This window comes from Zonotrichia leucophrys, chromosome Z (genome assembly GCF_028769735.1).
Source record: "Zonotrichia leucophrys gambelii isolate GWCS_2022_RI chromosome Z, RI_Zleu_2.0, whole genome shotgun sequence".
NCBI classification, from domain to species: Eukaryota; Metazoa; Chordata; class Aves; order Passeriformes; family Passerellidae; genus Zonotrichia; species Zonotrichia leucophrys.
In genome coordinates, this window is record NC_088200.1 from 34,597,946 (window position 1) to 34,620,218 (window position 22,273).

Below are 22,273 nucleotides of genomic sequence, written 5' to 3' on the forward strand. Positions count from 1 at the left end.
ACAATGGGGAATTAATCTGTCAGGGATTGGATGGAGAGATGAAAAACTGGGGAAAAATAGTTAATGTTCATGAAGGAAGTTTTGTCTGAATCATAAGAAGGCTGAGATTCCTTCACTGTACCACTCTTCATAGCTACTTGTAAAAATCCTATCCCTGAAATACATATTTCATTCTTGTGCAGCAGAATTCCGGTGGTTGCATATACACAATTAGCTCCCTCTTATCTAAGATGAGGAGGGATTTGGGCACCCTGTGTAATGTAAAATCTCTGATAATGTGGGCCCAGCTAAGAGCACCAAAATCAATGTGTTGCACGGTCAGTGCTGCAAAACTGCGAAGTGCAGTCCAGTTGCAGTGCTGTACCTGTAGTAGCAGGGCAGTCTCCTCTGCACTGCCTTGCTCCTGGGCTTGCCCTGCCATCAGCTCAGCAGTCTTCAGCTGAAGCCAAAGGTCTTCATTATGTTTGGTCTGTCACCAATCTCTTTGCTGCTCTCCTTTGCCTTTGGCTGCAGTGAAAGGCACAGGAAGACTTAAACTGCCTAAGATTTCATCTGGAGCTGTACTTGAAGGCATCATAAGCTTTCACGATACCAAAGCTTGTACCCATGAATAACTAAGAGTTACTTAATTGAATTAGCACCAGCAACAGCTAACTCTTCTGTAGTGGCAGTTCATAAGCACTCTTCCTTCCTGCATCCACTGCAGTGATAGAAGTTTCTGCTGAGTCTGAAGGTTTGTGCTGAACTGCACTGTACTGACTGTAGCTGGGAAAATTATTTAGTGTACTCAGTTTTTTTATGTTTCTATTTTATTTAGATAAATAAGTAAATAATGGATAAGATACTATATCAAATTCATGTCATTGCTATTATGGATTCATTCTTCCTGTGCATATGCATTAGAATGAAATGATTACTTTTTTTTTCTTCTTTGTGAAGCCCTTGCCTATTTTAAATGAAGACTTAGAATTCAGATTGCAAAGTTAATGACCAGCAATTTAAGTCGGTTTTAGCTTCATTATTCTGTATAAGTGTCTGTGGTTTGCTGCATGTTAATCTAAACTTGATTTGAGACAGACTTACTGTTTATTCAAGGATTTTTCTTTTGTGCTCATGGGAGCATTTCACAAACAACTAAGAATTAATTTAGACATATTCTAGATGGAAGGTTATTTTGGCAATTTTTTTGAAGACATGGTGGTATTAAAAGGTATTAAAAAATTTAAATCATTTGGTGTTAATGATTATTTGTCATTAAACTGCAACTGCTGTACATTACCAATGATATTCTACAGTGGGGCTGTGGAAATATCCATTAATATAGAATTTAATTTCTGAAAGGAGAACAAAACAGAACAAATTAAAAAAAAAGAGGGAAAAATTCAAAATACTTTGGGGGTTGTATTAGTAGTATATGTTAGTACTGATTTAAAAAAGCAAAATATGAAATACTTGACACTGCAGGACATTTTTTCCTGTTTTAAGGTATGGCATTATACATGCTGGTGGCATGGGAAAGTACCTCAGTGACTGGATCCTTGAGGGAGAACCTCCATTTGACCTGATAGAAGTAGATCCAAACCGCTATGGAAAGTGGACCACCACAGGATACACAGCAGCCAAAGCAAGAGAATCTTATGGCTTTAATAACATTGGTAAGAAGATATTTTTTAAAATACATTTATATCCTAAAGATAGATTCCAGCAAAGCCTGTGTCTAGATTTCTCTGCTTATAGATGTCTTTTCTATCTTGGATCATGATCTTAGCATGCCATAGTTTTTGGTGATTTTGGTTTGGTGTTTTTTTTCCCTCCCTCTAGTTGGTTACCCTAAAGAAGAAAGATTTGCTGGGAGACCAACAGAGAGAGCTGGTGGGCTGTATGATTTGCTAAAGTCAAAATGTTCAATGGGATTCCATGCAGGATGGGAGCAACCTCATTGGTTCTACAAACCTGGAGATGAGACTGGATACAAGTAAATGAAATATTAATTTTTTTTTCTTGCCCTAAAAAATTGTCCTGATAGCAAAAGGCAGTCAATTTAAATTTAATGAGAAGCATGCATTTATCATTCATTGCAGCAACAGGTATCTATTAGATTAATTTCTATTCTTACTTTTTCCGTGGTTTAGAATACATTTTATTCAGATAATGAAGATATTTCAAAACATACATAAAGGTATATTGTATGTGTTCTAGGTTTGAGATACCAGAAAGCAACCTAGCTCAAGGAAGAGCTTGGAAAACAACTTGTTCATTACCAATGTGTGTTTTTCTCCATCTCTTAATATTTGATCAGCAGCACAGTATAATATTTTAATGAAAAATATTATTCCTCTCTGTGTAAGTGTCGGGAGAGGAGAAGCCCTATCTTCTTTGCTTCCCCCCCACCCCTTGTTGCTTACTTAGTTAACCTGCCTGCATCAGGAAGTCTCCAGCAAATAAATATCTTCTGTGAGATATTGGAGTCTAATCTAAATGAGGCTCATAAAGGAATAGACACATTTTGGTGTTCAGAAATAAAGCCTTCAACACCTCAAAATTAAATAAATGATTCATTGACAAAGTATGCTGTAAATTTACTCATGGCAGCCCACTTCTTATTCTAACATTTGAACAGTTCACAGTTTATTGTACAAAGTGGTTGATATAATGTCAACCCATATCTTTTTGTGTTGGTAAAGGATTTTAATTATCAAACTGTGTTAGACTAAAGAAAAATATTGGGTAAACTACCTACAACTAGGAAAGTCAATCTTTTTTGGATGATTATTAAAGTGAAAAAAACCTGAAGACTATGTTTTGCTGCAAAGAGCATAAAATTTCTAAATTGTGTTTTATGTGTCTAAATGCTGTGTTTCAGACCCAGTTTTCGGCGCACAAATTGGTTTGACCCTGTAGGTCGTGAGTACAAACAGGTTATGGAAAAAGTTGGTGTGATTGACCTGTCCCCATTTGGGAAGTTTAAAGTAAAAGGCACAGATTCTGTTAAATTGCTTGATCATCTATTTGCAAATGTTGTTCCAAAGGTAAATGGGACAGTGATAACTGTTGTAATGTACAACTTAGACAAGCTCTCTTTCAGATATGAAAATGAACCATAATATTATAATAAGATTTCTTGGATACCAAATACACAGATCCTTTGGAGAAGTTTCTGTGTCAGATGTATTGCTCTCAGTTAAAAGCACACAAATGGAGTTTATACTAGACTAGCCACACATAGAAGTACCTTTTGGCAGAGATCATTGAATCAGAATGGATGAGGTTGGAAGGGACCTCTGGACATCATCTTGTCAAACCCCCTGTTGGACAAGCATCACCTGGAGCTCATTGCCTAGGAGTATGTTCAGATGGTTTTTCGGTTAACTGGGCAACTGGCTCCTGTGCTTAGCCACTTTATAGTAAAAAAATATTTCCTTATGTCCACAGATAGCCTCCTGTGTTTCAAATATTTTTCCGAAAAATTCATGTGAATCCTACCTGGAATTTTTTTACAGTAGAATAGCTTGGCAGCTGCCTGCCTAAAATTGTGTTTTAAGGTGGCAGTTTGAGCAGCAGAGCAGAACAGTGGAAGGGGCTCTTGCCTGACCACAACTGAATGAGCTCCCAAGGGAGAAGTTTTGTCTTTGTTTTCAAATGAAACCCATTGTTTTCCTCTACTGATACTTTGCTTCATACCTGGCTGCCTGGTGCAGGAAGAGTTGCAAATACTCAGAAGATTCCACTTCACCTCACATGTATCATTTCTTCTCAAGTGTGGCTGTTCATAAATCCTGTGCTCAAAAATGGCATGCTGTGACAGACTACCCAGATTTCTTTTTCTTGGTCATCAGGTTGTGGTCCTGAGTCCTTTTTATTTCCTACTTTGTCCAACACTCTCATGTAGTGTCTTTAACTCCAGCAAGCAGATTGCTCCTTTCTGAATTGACTCTGCAGTTGCAGGATGATCTGTGTTGGTCATTTCAGCACAGAATTTCATTAAGTATTTGCAGTAGGTGTCAGTTGCTCCAGACACCAAAGGGAGAAAACACAGGGAAACAGCAAGTATGCTGAGACTATAGTTTTGAAGATAGATAAACTCTTCTGAAAGGTTAAAGTCAACTCAGTGGGAAGGCACAAGATTGATATCCTAAGAGAAAAAAGAACTTGAATTTTCATCTAGTGATATATTTTTACTCTATTCACTTTGTGATAACAATTTGAATTGAACGTTTCAGTCTAGTTTAGGGTAGAGGCAGAGTAACTGAGTCCTCAGTGGGCATGGATAATGCTTGCTGAATATGTGAATGTGGGGTAAAGGGAAATCAAGATTAAACAAGAAATTATGAGAACAAACCAGATGTTTTTTACAGAGTTTAATCAGCAATGCTAAGGGAAAGTTACGTGGCAAAGCAGAAGGTACAATTTATGAGTCCACTTCAAAATCCAGCTGTTGTTATTTAAGCTGCCTGATTTTTAGCCCCATTCATGATGCTTGTCTCTATTATAAAATAATCCACTGGAGTTACCAGAGATATATTTGCATTGCAATTGGATTGAGAGTGACCAGGATCAGGTCCTGAAAATTCAACTGTATGCCTCTAATATGCCAATAACTATAACTAACTATAACTATGGTAGAATTAATTGATGTAATAAGGCCTGAAAAATAATCTTAATATCTGAAATATATTTTTCCTTGCTTGGTTCATTGTATAGAATCTGGCTGCTGACGGGGTTATTGACAAGTTTTGGTGAGAGCAGAATGATTAAAGCAGAGAGATTAAATTCTGCCTCTGGAACCAGGCCAGCACAACAGCTATGGCATATTCACATTTCTCTTTCTAAGGATGATATATGTATGAACATGTATGTGTTTTATGGTCACTGCTAAGTAACTGTTACTTGAAATTTTGACATTAGGGATTGAGTTTCTATATGGAATCTGATTCAAATATGCAGACATATAGATTCATAGTCAGCAGCTACAAAAAATAGAAAAGCATTCATAAATCAGGGCCAGAAAAGCATAAGCCAGCTCTGTATTTCTCTCTTTATAGTAAGGGGAAAAGCATATGTTATTCTCTTGAGATCTAAAACCTCATTCACAAGATTGAAAAAGAATATTAATGTTAATTACATGGAGAATTTTTTATTTGGATGAAACAAATGTAGCTTAAGAATGCCTTGTGTAATGCATAATTAGAAAATATTTATAAAGGTCTTGATTTAACTTATTTTAAAAATTTCCATTTTTTCTATAAAAGAGAAACTGAAGTTTCTGCTCTAAAGCTTGAGATTGGCCAGCTGTGTCTCTCTCCACTCCTATTGAGGCATGGCAGAGCAAACATTAAAATATCGTTTTTCCAAATGAAGATAAATAACCATATGTTTAATAATGTTTAAGAATTCAAAGGTTTTATTTTGAAATCTTAATAATCACAAATTTTACTCTCTAGGTGGGTTCCACAAATATAAGCCATATGTTAACACCAAGAGGAAAAGTTTATGCTGAGCTAACTGTCTCTCAACTGTATCCTGAAGAATTCATGCTTGTAACTGGGTCAGGGTCTGAACTCCATGATCTGAGGTTAGTGTATTTTTTTTATGCAGTAAGTACATAGCTCTATACAGTCACATAAGTACAGAAAAATTTTTACTGAGTTCCAAATTCTCAATTATTACTCAACAAATTTTTCACAAAGTTCATGAGTATTCTTCTTATTTATTGATTTTAGTTTCTTAGAAACTTGGTTGACTTGAATTCTGAAGTATAAGCAGTTGGATATTGGATTATTGCTGATGTAAAAAGATGGAGAACTTGCTAACAGTTATGTAATCTACTTTATTGGAGGTAGTTCTTGTTTTGTTGTTGAACCTGTTTGTCTTAGGCATTGCATGATGTAACACAGCATAGCTGTTCCTTTCTAGTGTGTTCTGTTACGCAAAAAAGAAAATTGGCTCTTAACAGGAATGACCCCAGAGGCACTGACCTGGCCCAGAGAGATATTCAGTGCAGTCTTCTTGGTGCTGTGGTGGTGTCTTCTACTTTGGGCTCTTTTCACAAAGTGGAAAGAAAGGAGAGAAAGAGGAGAGGAGAGGAGAGGAGAGGAGAGGAGAGGAGAGGAGAGGAGAGGAGAGGAGAGGAGAGGAGAGGAGAGGAGAGGAGAGGAGAGGAGAGGAGAGGAGAGGAGAGGAGAGGAGAGGAGAGGAGAGGAGAGGAGAGGAGAGGAGAGGAGAGGAGAGGAGAGGAGAGGAGAGGAGAGGAGAGGAGAGGAGAGGAGAGGAGAGGAGAGGAAAAGAAAAGAAAAGAAAAGAAAAGAAAAGAAAAGAAAAGAAAAGAAAAGAAAAGAAAAGAAAAGAAAAGAAAAGAAAAGAAAAGAAAAGAAAAGAAAAGAAAAGAAAAGAAAAGAAAAGAAAAGAAAAGAAAAGAAAAGAAAAGAAAAGAAAAGAAAAGAAAAGAGCAGGATGACTTCACTAAATTACCTCTCATAGATGAGCATTGTAATTGATATTTCTAGTGCTCTTACTGGACGTTACTGGTAAGTCAGTCAATCAAAATGAATCAACACATTAAAGACAGGAATTCACTACCCTAACAGGCAAAGAATAGTGTACTGTTTCATAACAGCCCCACTGGAATCAGTAGGAGCACTGGCACATTCAGAAACCAAATGGCAGAGCCAGATCTAATGTATTTAATTCTACAGATTTTCTGCAGTCGTGTTGTTACATGCCTAGGCCTGAAATCCTCCAATACTGCTTAAAAATGTAGTACTCTATAAGATTTTTAAATATACCCATTTTATTTATTGTCTGAGCTTCCTGAAAGATAATTCACAGCTGTTGTTTTTTATTAAATCCTAGTTGAATTTCCTGCCAATACTTTGAATACTCTATTCAGGAAGCAACAAACCTGCTTGTACATTTCTGTTGTCACAGATATTTATTTAGAGATTTCTTATGTTCAAAGTGTTTATTCCTTACTCTTCCTGTATGTTAACATTTTACTAACACATACTGGATCCAAGCCCAAATCTGTTGTCATTGTAGGAGATCACTTGTTTCTTTTATCTTGAAAACACTGTTCTAACCCCTTTAAATGCCGTTCTTTCCTTGCTCTATCTCAGATCCCTGTGTTCCTATGTGTCTCACCAGAAAACTCTGTTTGACATCAACAATGGATTTGTCTATCTAATGTAGCACATATTTGGTTGGTTTTGAGAGTCGGGGACTGGGAGCTGCTGGGGAAATGAACACTAACAAAAAATAACGCCTAGTAAAATCTTATAAAATTCAGTTTTTTCATAGGAATTGTAACATCAGTGTTATGTTTTATATGCAGATGGATAGAAGACAAAATAACAAAAGGTGGATACAAGGTTGAAATAGAAAACATGACAGATGAGATGGGAGTACTTGGTGTAGCAGGTCCATATGCACGACAGGTCCTCCAGAAGTTGACAAATGAAGATCTAAGTGATGCTTCATTTAAATTTCTCCAGTGTAGACATCTGAAACTTTCCAATATTGCTGTTACTGCCATTAGGATATCTTACACAGGTAAGCAATGGAAAAAACATACACTTAAGGAAAGAGACAATGAATAAAATAATAAATGTCACTAAAATTATGTTGAAAACTAAGTCTTCTCATGTATTCATGAGAAGTAGGTTTACTGCATCTTACACGTGAGTGTAGGAGGCATCATGGTACATTGATTTTCAAATAGGATGTGGTCAGGGTCTGTGCTGAGTTTTCCAAGACCTTTTTCTCTAGAAATACCCTATAGTGTAAATATTTATTTTGCAGAACAAAAGGCCAGTTCTGATAACCTCTTTGGTATTTGCTGCAAAACCAACGTCAAGAACTGTTTTTGGATTACCGTATATTAGTGTTTGTAATGTGCCTTGAAAATGTAATGCTGTAGTGCTTAATATTTGGCTTTCCCAGTTACTTTTTTTTTCTTTTTACATCAATTTTGAGTGTAATACACTGAATTGAGAGCATTCTGAAGCAGCTGAAATCCTTGCAATTCATATTCTCTTTCTGTTGTGCTAAATATGCTAAATACACTCATTCTTATTTACACTCAGTTACGTTTGCTGTTCACTTGCCAAGTCATCATCTGTTCATAAATGTCCTTTATTTATCCTTGCGACTTGGTTTTGTGACCTTTCCTTATCAGTTATTTTGATAGTTTTTTTACCCACAGTTTTCAGTTAACAGTTCACATTCGAATAATAGTACCACTAAAGGGCACAAATCCTGGCAGTTTTTGCTGGGAATTAGACTTGCTATATGATAGAACTGATCCTGGAGTGTGATTTAACACTAACTGCATTGATCCTTACTTTTGACTGAGGGCAGGAGTGTATTTATTAGGATAATTTAGCTGAGATGATTAAAAGAGTAATTTTTTTTTTTTTTTTTGTGTAACAGGAGAATTGGGCTGGGAGCTCTACCATAGAAAAGAAGATTCTGTACCTCTTTACAGTGCAATCATGGAAGCTGGGCAAAAAGAGGGAATTGATGACTTTGGAACATATGCTCTAAATGCTTTGAGGCTGGAAAAGGGTTTCCGAGCCTGGGGAGCAGAGGTCAGGAAGTATAACTTCTTCATTATTCTTTCTGGAAGTTTGGGGGTTTTTTTGTGGGTTTTTTGGTGGCTTTTTAAACTTTTATTTTATTTTGGGTTTTTTGTTTGTTCTTTGTTTAGTTTTGGGGGTTTTTTTTGTTGGTATGGCTTAATTTGGTTTGGGTTTTTGGTTTTTTTTTTTGGTGGGGTGAGAGGTGTTGTGTTGGTGGGGATTTTTAGTTTTATTTTTTAATTTTGTTATGACTATGCAGTTTTTAGTCATAGTTAGCACAGCTGTTATTTGTACCATTTTCTCTGTTAAGCATGAGAAGAAAATTTTCCTCAAGCAGGAAAAGCTGCTTTCTTACTGGTGATTTTCTAAATAAAAACAATGGGTATACTCCATTGCTCTGCTGGCAAAGAAACACTTATTTTGATTCACATTATTCCTCTGGTGTATAACAAAATTATGATGGTTTTGCTGAGCTCTAGCATTTTAAAATCAAAGGTTTGGCTGACAGGTGCTCAAAATGTTTTATTTCTCTAACAACTATGTTATGAAAAGCAAATTTTTTTTTGCTTCATAATGTATTTGCAACTTTTTTGTTTCCCATTACCTTGTTCCTACAGAATTTGCCCACTTATAATAAAGAGCTACTCAAAAGGCCTAGAGAATTTGGGGTAAATCAGTATAATTCCATTTCACCTTAAATTTTTCCTTTGGAAATGAAAGAACTCAAGAGGTTGAAATTGTGGGAATTTAGGGGTCCTTTTGGTTTGCTCTGTGCTAGTTATTTTCATTCTTTCTTCAAGAGCTTCCTAAGAAATTATTCCCCCTACACCTAATGGGAAGGTGGTGACCGAAGCCGGTTTCGTGTTTTATTTCCCTCTCTGGCTAAACCACTCTGCTGTGTTGCAAATGGTGTGCATACCTCAGTTACTCAGTTTTCTGAAGTTGCATTCTGCTTTGATGGAAAATCCTGTTTCTTTCTGAAAAGTGTTTACTTTGCATATGGAAACTTAAATGACTGGTTTACACATCTATATGTCATATTGGTGTATTAATCGATACCTTATCTGAATCCCATGCTGGAAGTGTATTCTGACAGAAGCTGCGCATGCACAGTGTGGAAGACATTGGCACAGGAGTAAATAGAAGGATGTATAGAATGAATAGTGCCCAATCCAAAAGCTATGATGGTCTATAATGTATGGATGGTGAATTTATATCTTTTAACAGATGAACTGTGACACTAATCCCTTAGAAGCTGGACTGGAGTATTTTGTAAAGCTAAACAAGGTATGTCTTACTATTTTCAAAATGTTCTATTATGTCCACAATTATTGCTTAGGTGTTAGAACATGCAAAATGCTATTAGCTAGAAAATAAAATACATTTTCTAAATCAATGACTATAATTATAATTACTTTACAAGTAGCAACTTGTTTAAAAAATCTTCCCCATGTTCCTTGCTGTCAAAATTATACATTAGATCAGAAATTTGTAAATGCTAAATGTTGTCTACATGAGAAATAACTCTTTTTTGATTTATTTTCAGAGGAGAATTTTAGTCATGTACTTTTGTAACTATGTAGAGTGTGTTTACACAGACACACACACACAGACACAGACACATACATATACATATATATATATATATATATATATAATAAATATATATATATATATACACACACAGAAGTTGAGCAAGCCTGTTCATATTGTGGTAATATTCTACCTATTCATTCTTGTTGAAGCAGGTATCTCTAGAATTTTTCTCCCTGGCTACCACTCTGCTACAACAATTACTGAAAAAAGTACATTTTTTAGAACTACTAGGGACAACTGACAACAGTAAGTTAAATATTAGATAAATTAGTACACTGGTTAAAGGAATAACTAGTTGCTCATGGAATTTCTGAAGACATCCTCTGCTCATAACTTGTTTTCACCTGATTTGAAGGTTAGAGAATTAAGGTAGTTGAATTTAACTGTGCAGTAAACAGTAAATATGTTGTTCGATCTTCTCTAATTAGCAACCTCACTTTTTTGTATTAATATTTTAGCAATTAAAATTCTGTTTTAGTCTAATAGATACAAAATAAAAGCTTGTAATTCTCTTTCCTGGTCCAAATGAATCACAAACTAAGTGTCTTAACTCTGTCAAATAAAGGACCTTTCCATGAAATCTGGTGAAACCACATTCTCTGCAGATCTAAAGCCATCTGCTGCTATCAGTTACTGCATCAACTCAAACATTAGTTGCCTGCACAATGGATTTGAAGTTTCTAACATGAAAAATCTGGTCCTAGAGAGTGCAAGTGAGGTGTCCTAAATGATGGGCTATTTCTGACTTAATCTATTGCTTCAATTAATTTGTAAATTAACGTAAAAAAAATACAGTATATAAATACAAAAACAGTATATAATATAAAGTATATATATTTTTCTTCTTTCAAGAAGAGAAAATGTTTGCAATACATTTAATCTTCACAATGATGCAATGTCTTATAGCAACAAGCTGTTATTATTTATGCTCCCTTTATACCTGAAAATGCAATAAATAGATAATAAATAGTCCTTGATATTTTTGCCCTGTTATATGGAGGCGCTGTAGAACTGATAAGAAGAATCTCAAACTTTAAGTTACACCTCTAAATAAAAACAAATCTTAAACTTTGCACAGGAAAGAATGTTAAACATAAAAGGATGCTTTTATATTTATGAAACAATTTCACTGAACATAACAGAACAAGGCCAGGAAGCTGTTGAACCTGTCTATAGAAGGTAAAGTTCTTAAACCTATGCAGGATTGAGGCAGGGTGTTCCCAAGGATGTAAATGGCAGTTCCTACATGTTACAGAGAGTTACAGCTCTCTCCATTGGGTAGTATAATTTCGCCTTAATCTGAGGAAGTGACAAGTGCAAGGGAAATACAGAATTGTTTAGGATTAAGTTGCATTTACAAATCAAGGCCTTTCCATCTAGAGGAGAGATTAGTAGAATTGAAGGGAAGGCAATAAAAAAATGTGACTTTTACTTGCTTTTCTTTCCACTTTCTTTTGATACATCTGTATGTTTTCTTTTTTTTTTTTCCCCTTTCCTTTAGTTTGAGTAGGAAAGCAGCCATAAGCAGGGAAAGCTTTTGGAAAGCTGTTGCTTGCCAAGATACCCATGTGGATTATAGACAGGCATTAATGTGCAAGAAGCACTTGATTCTTTAGTTGCTCTGTAGACTCTGCATGGTTGAAATGCAGGGTTGAATAAGTCCTCCAGAGGAGCTACTCACATTGTAGATAAATGGGCATGAATGAATGTCCCACAGAAATGCAGTGTGTCAGCCTGAAACATCTGCCAGTTTTGCTGAACTAATGTGAAAAAGGAAATAATCAATGTTTTTTTATTGACTTAAATGAGGGCAGTTGTGACTATATGTTGACACTGCAGAGGTACCTGAGCTAATTCAGCTATTGGAAGCACTCTGACACTGTAGCATGAAATGCAGTGTAAGATTATTTACTCTGCTTCTTGGCAGTTTGAGTCCCAGTTCCATGCCTCTGGTTTTGTTGCATGTTTGGCCTAGCAGAGACCTCACCATTCTTTACAGGCAGCTGTGAATCAACACAAGCCAAACACTATTTTGTACCTGTTTCTTTTGTTGCAGAAATATTCCCCTCAAAAAAGGGTAAATGAGATAAAAATTACAAGCAACAGATAATTAAATACTTCTTGTTGACATTTTGGCCTGTTCAGCTACTCACAAAGATTATTCCTTTAAGCATGCGCCCCCAGCTGGGGAAAGTGCTGATTTCTGTGTAAATCAGAACCAAAAGACTGTTCGGTTAAAAACTAGAGTGCTTCTTACTGTGCAACAAGCAACTGAAATACTCACAAAACTGTTGCGAAAATACTTCAGCATAAGCAAATCTTGAATGGTGTGTCATGCAAAATGAAAACAGTTTCTAAACAGATTAAAATGATGAAGAGCCAGATGTCAATGAAGGTAATATGATCAAAAAGAATTTTAATTTCTACAAATTAATTTCTACAAAAGGACTTTCATATATATGGGCAATATATATGAAGAGATGTAAATTCCTCATAAAATCCTGATGGTCTCTGTGTTTAGAAAGTTTAGTGTGCATCACCTTCATATACAGACAGACTAGTAATTTTTTTGTCATGAATAATAGGAAAAACTCTTCAAAGCTGAAGCTGACTTCCTTTAATATCTCACAGGGTATTAAATTATAACCTGGCAATAAGTAAACTCATTTCCACAGTGTTTTTGTGGCAACTTTGATTTTGTCAGTAACTCTGAGGCCTTGTTCTAGGTGGTTTCCTCTAGAGTCTGCTTGATAATCCCTGTTTCACTAATATTAGTGTTAGTTGCTTCCTTGCACAGATGAGCAGGACGGGCTGCAATTTAACTAAAGTGGAGGGACAATAACCTAATAAATTTATAATTTAGAGTATAAAATGCTTTCACAATTTTGCAACAAAATTCTGTCAATGGTTTAGGTTTTTTTTAACACCTGTTGTCTTTCTTTTGGCTGTTCAATTACATTTAGTAAGTTAGTTAATTAGTTGTTAGATAGCCTCATCTCATTAATAAGCACTCTGCTACAAAATATTTAGTAGAGTCCTAATGTTATTCACTGTGCCAGGAAATACACAGAATATCTTTAAGGAAGACAATCTGCAATTCTTTTTGGTCCGCATCCAAGAATACTGTTCCATACATTTGCACTTGCTCAGATTTTTGAGTACTCAATGATACCACCTCTGAATGCTTAAAATAGTCTTATTTTTCTACTAACTGTAATAGATCAGAAATCCCTATGAAGCTTGATGCTAGAGTGAAAAACTTTCATACTAGCTCACGGAAATTAATTCTGTCAGAAGGATTTTTATGAGTTCCAAGTCTGCAGTTGGCTGTTGGTATGTTTGTGCTTGTATTTTTGCTGTATCCAAGACTGCCATCTCCTGGTCCTGCTCGCTGCAGAGCTTGGGAAAGGAGTTCAGTAGATGAAGGAAACCCTTTGGAACTCTTTCTAGTGAGCTCTTGTAAGTCAGGATTTGAGCGCTTAACTCGTATTTTGTCTGTTTCCCCTAGGAGAAACTACTGTTTCCCGAGGCATTGTTTCTTTGCCTCAGCCCTCTTTATTTACTGAGGCAGGTTTTTTGTTCTTAATTTCAAACTTCTTTCCAGATTTTTCTATATCCAGAATCTCTTGGTTTTTCTTATGTCTATTCTATCATATTATCTATGTCTATTCTATTTTTTCCCCCTTTTTTTTTTCCCCTTTGTATTACCAACCTAAAACCTTCTCCTTTGATTCTTGCTTCTTTCCTTGTCTGCTTATCGCTAATTGCATTTCATCTCCTCCATGCCTGCTCAGTGTTTGCCTGAATGTCATTGTCAAAGCACATCTCTCAGGTTACAAGTGCTACCTCTTTTTCTCACTTAGACATTTGCTGGTTTTTACTATTACATCTGTTAGACACATGAGTATTTTGGTATATTTTTGGTACGCATTATGAAAGAAGTTTTGTCACTCCCTTCAGCTTCATATTGGGAAGTGAATGATAAGTTCCAGTCCTGGAGTATTGACCTATCCTCCAACATAACAATATATTAGATGTTATCTTTTAGGAAACAAGGATGAGCTATTCTAAGGATATGCCTCCACCCTTTTATTTCTTTGATAGCAGGCTTAGATTTACAGTTTTATTCCCTCCTCTTTCTAGTAATTTGTTTTTCTCCTGGCCATTTACCAAAACTGACCCTCACTTGTTTCTGTCCAGCTCATGTTTCCGTGGTCCTGGTGTGGAACAGCCTGAGCTCCAAGAATTCTTGCAGGTCCCCTGATTGCCATTGTCTACCCTTGCTTCACTTTTCCAGCTTGCATCCCTTTTGTTCTGAGAGGAATGACTACAATAGTGGTCACTGACTTCACTCTGTAACCTGGAATAGGGTTGTGTTCCATGCTAGCTTTACTCCACACAAGAAAGGGAAGAGGAGGAAGAAAAAAGAGCAGAGGCTTTACTGAAGAAGGGCTAAGGAGCTGGGGGACAGGAAAAAGGAGTGATGGATAGGAAATCTGAGATGGAGCATGGTACTTCTTTCCCCTCTCCCTCCTTTCAATCCCCATTTATTATGCCTGTAATCTGCTGAGTGTACTTTTCCACCTAAGTCCTGTCCCCATTCAAATTGAATTTCAGGAGTGAGTAGAACTGTATTCTATCATTACATCTTTTGGTGTCCAGAGGGTCAGAAAACAGAGAACTTATTCCATAAATTTATACAGGTTGGGAAACATGTTAGAAAGAATCTGCAGAGATTTTGTTATCTGTATAAAATGCACACCTAGGTGACTCCCTGTGTGTTTCTTTGGCCATGTAGAGAAATAAGCACCACTTAGATAGGGATTTTTAGCCAAAATAATTCAGTAATTCATCAGGTATTTCTGTTGTATAAACTTGCTAGAGCTGACTGCATACAAGAAGAGCTTAGGCGGATCGAGTGAAAGATGCACAGGTGCTGGTGCCATACATACAGAATGGCCACCTCCCTTAAACATTTTTGTGTAGTGTAAGTTGTAGCTTTGATTCACTACAGAATAAGAATCTTGTCAAATATTTGCTCTCTGAGAAGAAAAGTTGTCTTCATTTATCAGGCTGGTGAGGCAGATATCATTTGGAGTGTTACCCTGAAATAATTAAAGAGCATCTAGTTATAAAAAATTTCATAATCCTGTATAGAGGCTGCCTCCAGAGTGTTGTAACATTATGGTTATAATAGATGACAGCAGCTGTTGGTGCTGCCTTACTCTGTTGGGTCACTCTGTGCTAATAATTTGGCTCTTTGCCCACAGTCCTAAATGATATTCTGAATAAATTACAGCATTTCCTTGTTGAGAGAGTTGTATATCTTTGCTGCAAGTAACAGATATAGCATATTTCTTTTCAGACACTTAATTCTGATAAACTGCACAGACTGAGAAACATGGAAAAAAATGTTTTTGAAAAGCTTATAGATAATTTCTATTCCTTTGCGTCCCTTAAACTAGAAGAGTTTTTGCAGAGAATTAGAATTAGGATTGGGGTGCCATTGAAAGCCAGGTGCATTTGAAACACAGTAAGTTAAACTCCTCAAGGTACCTCACTGTGCATAAAAAAATCACCTTGGTTATAGTCTTGTGAAATCTTTCTAGAAGACAGTGGGTTTATCTTGTGCTATCAAACACATGGCAACTAACACAAAGTAAAAGCCTGATAAGAAAGGTAAGGCAAATATACAGTGTGTTAATAGATGAATTAATCAGTGGTATCCCTTTAGCTGTGTGCTATTTAAAAATATGGCTGATTTGTCTTTGTGATATGATTTTTCATTCTAATTTTATCTAAAACTTATCTAACACACAAATTAAGAGCAAAAGCCCATCTTTTATCTGGTGAACTGCACTCAAATTAAATGAAGTTAAACAGTAGATATTGTCTTTATCTTTGGTGTCTAAGAAGTGTTTTTATTTTATGTTAAAACCATTACATCTGCCAAAGCTAATGCTTTGGGAATTTGTGCCATAGTAATAGAAAGTCTTTTCTGCTTTATAGATTTTTAGGACTGTCTTAACTTCAATTAGTACAAAGATTTTGCATTGCTCCTACACATGATATAATTTTTTTTAAACTCTGACAGCAAAAAACAGCTTTAAATTTGATATTTGTTCAAGGCTGGAATTGTTCAGTGTTTTCATTTGTTTATTTTTCTTCTGTTTTGTTGGTTTTGGGAGATTTTATATTCATTTATAGGATTATACTGGTTTCAATTTTTTTTTTTGCATTATATTTTGCATGACGAGATAAAGCAAATAGAAGCAGTATGAAAACTGACTATTTTTCTCCTAGAAAGAAGAAGCATTTTTTACCAAAAATAGCCAGACTGAGGTTGAACACCTTCCAAATTCTGTTTTGATTGGAATGAACAATCCTATGACATATACACTTAAACAGAAAAAATGAATATTGGTGGGAATACTTTAGTGTGAAATTGCCATGGGTACTCAAGAACTGTAAAAGAAGTAAACTGAAATAGTTGAATTCCTATAGTTGGAATTTAAGAAGGCGCTTTGAATATTTAAAAGTGCATATAGACTGGCAGTTGTTCATTATATATGCACATGTATTTTCACACATACATTTTTGTGCATGTTCATGTAGTCTTCAAGTATGTATGCATGTATGCATCTGTTTATGTACTTATACATGTAGACACACACATTTTTTGCAGTGTGTGTGTATATATGAGAGTTGTGTATTTTGTAGAGTTTGAATTCTAGGTTACATCTTGGTTATTTTTCCAAGCTATCGTTCTAAAGAGACTGGAATATTCTTAACCTTCAATGAACAGAAAATGGCAAAGAACAAGCTTTTATATATTGGCCAAGTTAAAATGAATTGGGAAAGGATTTAATTTTGTGTCTGCAAGCAACAGGCAAAAAATGATCCATGCTTAGGTAGATTCTAAAGCGTGCTAGCTGCTTGTTCTAGTGGTATACCTAGGGAATATAATATTGCATTTGAATACTTACATTTAGTTCCACAGTTACATTCCATGTGACTAAATACCTGATATTACATTAGCATGAATAGGAAGGAATTGATTAAATGCTGAGTATCCCTGTAGAATGTTTACTTCTTGGTATTTCTCTTTGCTATGCAAAGCATTTTAGTCTGTGAGCCATGCTATGGTATACAGTCTTATTTGCATTTCTGGTTGTAGGTGTTTCCTATAGTTGCACCTACTCTGTAGCAGAAAAATGAGATGGAACTACCAGTAGCTGGTTATTCTCTGGTGTTAGATATTTGGTTTATATTTTGCAGTTGCATCTCGACATTATATTCCAAAATGAATCCTCACAGTATTTTTTCTGATCTGAGCTGTATTTCATGCTTTTTTTCCCCCAAAGGGTGTCAGCTCTGATATTTATGTGCAGTATCTGCTTTATCCCCTGCTGAATCACCTTAATTTTCAGACTAACTGCTCCTTAACTGGTTCATAAGCTTTTTTTTCACAAGTGCTTACAAATCCTAGCCTTTCACAGTGCAAAAACTCTTCATCACTGAAATAATTTCTTCTGAGCATACACAAGGATTTATATGGACCTCAAGAAATAAAAGAACGCTGAACTAACGGTGTAATATCTATTCCACATACATGTTGCTTGTAATTCTGACAGTGCAATAATTCTCTACTGAAATTAAAGTACATTACCAGAAATAGTATTTATTTTCCCTTAAACACTCATCAAATTAATACAATTCCTTCTTCAGACCTGAGATCAGCTGCCTCAAAATGACTTTCACTGCAAGTGAAGCAAAGGTTTGAAAGCTAGAAGACTTTGTAATTGCTGTTATATTTCTGCCCATGGGGAGGCTTGTGTGTATTTGCATTTTAGTTTAAATACAATTCATTTATTCTGTCTGATCTATGCCATAGGAGAAAAAATGGACATCATGAAGAATTTCTTAATGGAAAGAGTTGTTAAGCATTGGAAAGGCCTGTCCAGGGAGGTGGTAGAGTCACCATCCCTGGAGATGTTCAAGAAACAACTGGACATGACACTGTCTGCTGTGCTGTAGTTAACAAGGCAGTCATTGGTGAAAGATTGCACTCAATGAGCTTAGAGGCCCCTTCCTACCTAAATGTTCCTGTGATAGAATAAGCTCAATGTGATCAGATACAGTAAATACTGTCGTATATACCCTTGAGGGTTCTGAAACTTGCCAATGACTACCCCCACACTAGTCACTCATTTGTGCAGTCTTCTTCTGGAAATATGAGAAACTGTTTGTACCTTTCTAAGCAGACTGAAGAAGGGGACTCCAGACAATATCTTTTGTGTTCTTTACAAAAGATGCTGCATTATCCCATAAAACGGTAGATACGGAAACAAAATGTATCTACCTTAAAACAAGGATAAGGAGTAAACTGCCAGCTGTGCAGCCTGGCAGAGACATCAAAGTGGAATACTGGCAGGTTACTGTCATAAATTGATGATGGCTTCAAAAGGAAGCATGTTGACAGAGCAAGGCCCAGACTTTAGGATCTGGGTATTGGAATTCACTTCTTCTCATAGACACTGAAATGATGTACAGTCTTCTGATTTACAGCCTTAACTGGGCAGTTAGTCTTTACCACAGCTCACTATGTATGTGTTTCCAGTACATTGGAATTATGGATATTAAAGGCTGAGATCTAGGAAAATGAAAACACAGAATAAAGTTACCAAGATATAATGTACCAGTATAAAAATACCAAGATACAAGACACTCTGCTAAAGATTTGATTTCATCTATATTTCATACAGAATACTCATGTGATAGGCAAACACATTAAGATACATTTAAATATTGGAGAACCCAAATAAACACATATTGTCATTATCTTGTATTTTTTCAGGCAGCAGACTTTACTGGAAAGCAAGCACTGAAGCAGATTAAAGAAAAGGGGCTCAAACGACGACTGGTATATCTCACGCTGGAAACAGATAATGTTGATCCAGAGGGAAATGAAAGTGTGTGGCACAATGGCAAGGCAAGGACTATGGTTCATGTTGCAAAAAATCAATATTAATTCTCCATGAACAGAATCTTTGTGTTTCAAAGTGTGAATGCATTATTTCTATATTTCTGGCACAGAACAATTTGAAGCTATGATAAACACACTAATCTTCAAGCAAGAAGTAAAGACTAAATACCTACATAGAAGATGTGAAATGCTGCTAAGAAACTAGGGTTGGAACAGACTAATGTACTGTCATCCATTCTCTTCTTCTGCAAGTTCGCAGCTGTTTTAAGAAAACACTTTTGCTGCTCAAAAGAAATTAAACAGCAAAGTTTGGGACTCCACACTTCAGCATATATTGTGTTGAAACACTCACTAGCAGTTAAATTATTATAGATAATAAACATATGCATGTGTATTGTATATGTTCCAGTGAAAACTTAATTGAACATAATAAGAACAGGGTATTTTTTTAAAAAGCAAAAACTTCCCAGTTTCAGGTGGTGTTACTCTCTGTTGAGAATATTATGAACTGCATGACATACTTGAAATTTGCATGATGTCTGAAGTGTATAAACCAAAATGTGAGATATCTAGTTGTTTGGGTTCTTGGCTGGAGTTTGGTGGTTTTTTTGTTTGGTTAGTTGGTTGGGTTTTTCTGTTTTGGTTGGGTTTTTTTTTTATTGTTGTTGTTCTTTTGGTTTTGTTTTTTCTTCAGAAAATCCATGGCATCTTGAAAACAAATACAATTGGTTTTGGTTTTTTTCAGGTAATTGGCAATACCACATCTGGATGTTTCAGCTACGGAGCTCAGCAGAGTCTAGCTTTCGCGTATGTTCCCATGGAACTCAGCAAAGTTGGACAGAAATTGGAAGTTGAACTTCTAGGTAAAAATTATCCAGCAACCATTATACAGGAGCCACTGGTGCTGACTGAACCAACAAGAATGCGCCTTCAGAGAAAGGGTGAAAGTCCCAAAATATAAACACAGATGACAATACAGCAAATTGTGTAGGAAATAGTTCCATTAATATGCATACAATTAAGAGAATTAATCTACTCACATTTTCTAATTACTAAACTCAAGATCATCATTGCTATTCATGAGTGAGAAATTTGATGGCATTACTTCCTAATTCTCTGTATATGCTGTTCACATTAGAGACCTGAGCAGAGCTGATGTGCTGCTGTGTGTTCTGCTTCTCAGCAGCACTTGAGAGCAGAAAGTGGCAGGGAACGAGCACATCATTGATTCAGCTTGCTCCCACACTGGCTGGCAGATCTGCGTTAATCCATATGAGAAATGTGCTCTTGATTCTGTCCAATAGCAAATTCCTCCCCCTCCCTCACACTCTCTGTTCCTCCTTTGCCTGCCCTTAAGGTAAAGTAGCTTATCATGTCTTTTTTACACATGAATAGCAAGCTTACCATAAAAGCATGTCACTAGTTCTACACAGAATGCTTCATAAGGAATTGGAATCCCATTAACCATTAAAAAAATAAAGGCATTACTAAAGGTAAGCTGAACTCTGGGCATTTTTTCTCTGCGTTTTAGCCTGGCAGAAATTCTCATAGAAGACCAAAATCCCGTTCCTCTCAATGAAACAGTTATAGGAAGCCCATTCTTCACTATTTTACATAAATCATCGGGCACATTACACGTAATATGCTACAAGAAACAGTATATTGTTGCTCAGTTTCTGAACAAAACTTAAGTTACAGATTTACTGTATTAAATCTGAACCACTAGACAGGTACCAAAGATAGTTTTTTCTTACTGTTAATTATAGATTGAAGCAATATGAGCCATATGTTATTACATAGAAATATTAGCAATGAAAAATATAATTAAATTCACAGCAAAGGAGCTTTATTGAGTGTCAAATATTCAATAACCTAAGTAAGTAGCATTGGGATAGTGTATATGATGGGAACACACTAAAGTAATAAAACACTCATTTGGAATTCAATAATATTCTCAATAATTCTTTTGAACAACAATGTCAAAATTTCCAACTTAGTAAAGGTGTCCTTTAGGCTATAGATAAAAGTTTTCAAAGTATGTATGAATCATGTCCAAAATGCACTTTCTTCAAGAGAGTTGGTGCCTCTAAATCTTCAGCAAAGAAGCAAATGTATAAATAGTATATGCCAGGAGAAACACAATTTGAGTAATGAACAGTCACTCTTGATAAAGTAAGCTGACATTACATTGTACTGTTTTGAATATCTTTTATAAAGTAGGTAAAAATTAAATATATGAGCTCTGCCTGTCATACTATCTTGAGTGAAAAAATCCATTCAGAAATTATTGTCTGTTATACTTTCAGAAGTGATTGAGTTCAATTTTGCTGAACCATCAAAATGTTACTTTTCCTAAAGATAACATTGTTTGCAATGAGGCACTTAACCACTATGACTCTGTGAGCATTTAAGAAATCTGAAGTACAACCCAATGTTATATGGTTTTATTTATACTGTGGAGGAAAAGAACAATGCTTAGAAACATTGTTTTAAATTTTAGTATTTTCCAAGATTATGCAAATTCACTAGACACCACATCCTGAAGTGTAGTGGAACAGTTACTCTGAGACAGATTCATCTATACTTTCCTAATTAGCTTTGCTATGCCAAAAGTGTTCAACAATGCCTCCATATCCCAGCCTGACAGTTAGAATCAGGTTTGTAACTCCTTTTCCGACTCAGAAGAAAGATTAATACATCAGCTAGATCAATCTGACTGCAGAGGGGACAGGCTTTCTGCAGCTTGAGCAAAGAGGGATGAATAGCAGGTACAGTTGCTACAGTCAAGTGAACTCAGGACCTGTACGCTCTAGCAGCTTGTACTGCATTTCCAGCTGTAACCTCCCAACCCCAAATTTCTACGTGTAGCTGACGCAGACTTCTCTCATTTTACAGTCTAGTATTATACAAGCCCAGACACTGATTTCTGTGGGAGTTTCTCACTGACAGGTCTTGTGACCCAAGACACACCAAGACCAAGCCCTGGCTAATTAGTAGAAGCTGTATGAGGAGTGACTGAAGTCAGAACTTCATCATGAGGGACAGACACTGATCTTCTTTCTGTGGTGACTGGTGACAGAACCTGAGGGAATGGCCTGAAGCCCACTTGGGGGAGGTT

General features: G+C 36.0%; 1 protein-coding gene across 1 annotated transcript in view; it reads left to right on the plus strand.

Moving 5' to 3' along the window:
* The window catches only part of DMGDH (dimethylglycine dehydrogenase), a 39,648-nt gene extending 18,992 nt beyond the window's left edge, over positions 1-20,656 (plus strand). Inside the window, exons 8-16 of the mRNA XM_064736020.1 lie at positions 1,486-1,655; positions 1,822-1,975; positions 2,864-3,029; positions 5,442-5,572; positions 7,328-7,545; positions 8,425-8,582; positions 9,801-9,860; positions 19,027-19,161; positions 19,901-20,656. Coding sequence (XP_064592090.1) covers positions 1,486-1,655; positions 1,822-1,975; positions 2,864-3,029; positions 5,442-5,572; positions 7,328-7,545; positions 8,425-8,582; positions 9,801-9,860; positions 19,027-19,161; positions 19,901-20,116 — 1,408 coding nt within the window. The 3' untranslated portion in view covers positions 20,117-20,656. The remainder of the gene's footprint in view (positions 1-1,485; positions 1,656-1,821; positions 1,976-2,863; positions 3,030-5,441; positions 5,573-7,327; positions 7,546-8,424; positions 8,583-9,800; positions 9,861-19,026; positions 19,162-19,900) is intronic.
* The last annotated feature ends 1,617 nt before the right edge of the window (positions 20,657-22,273 follow it).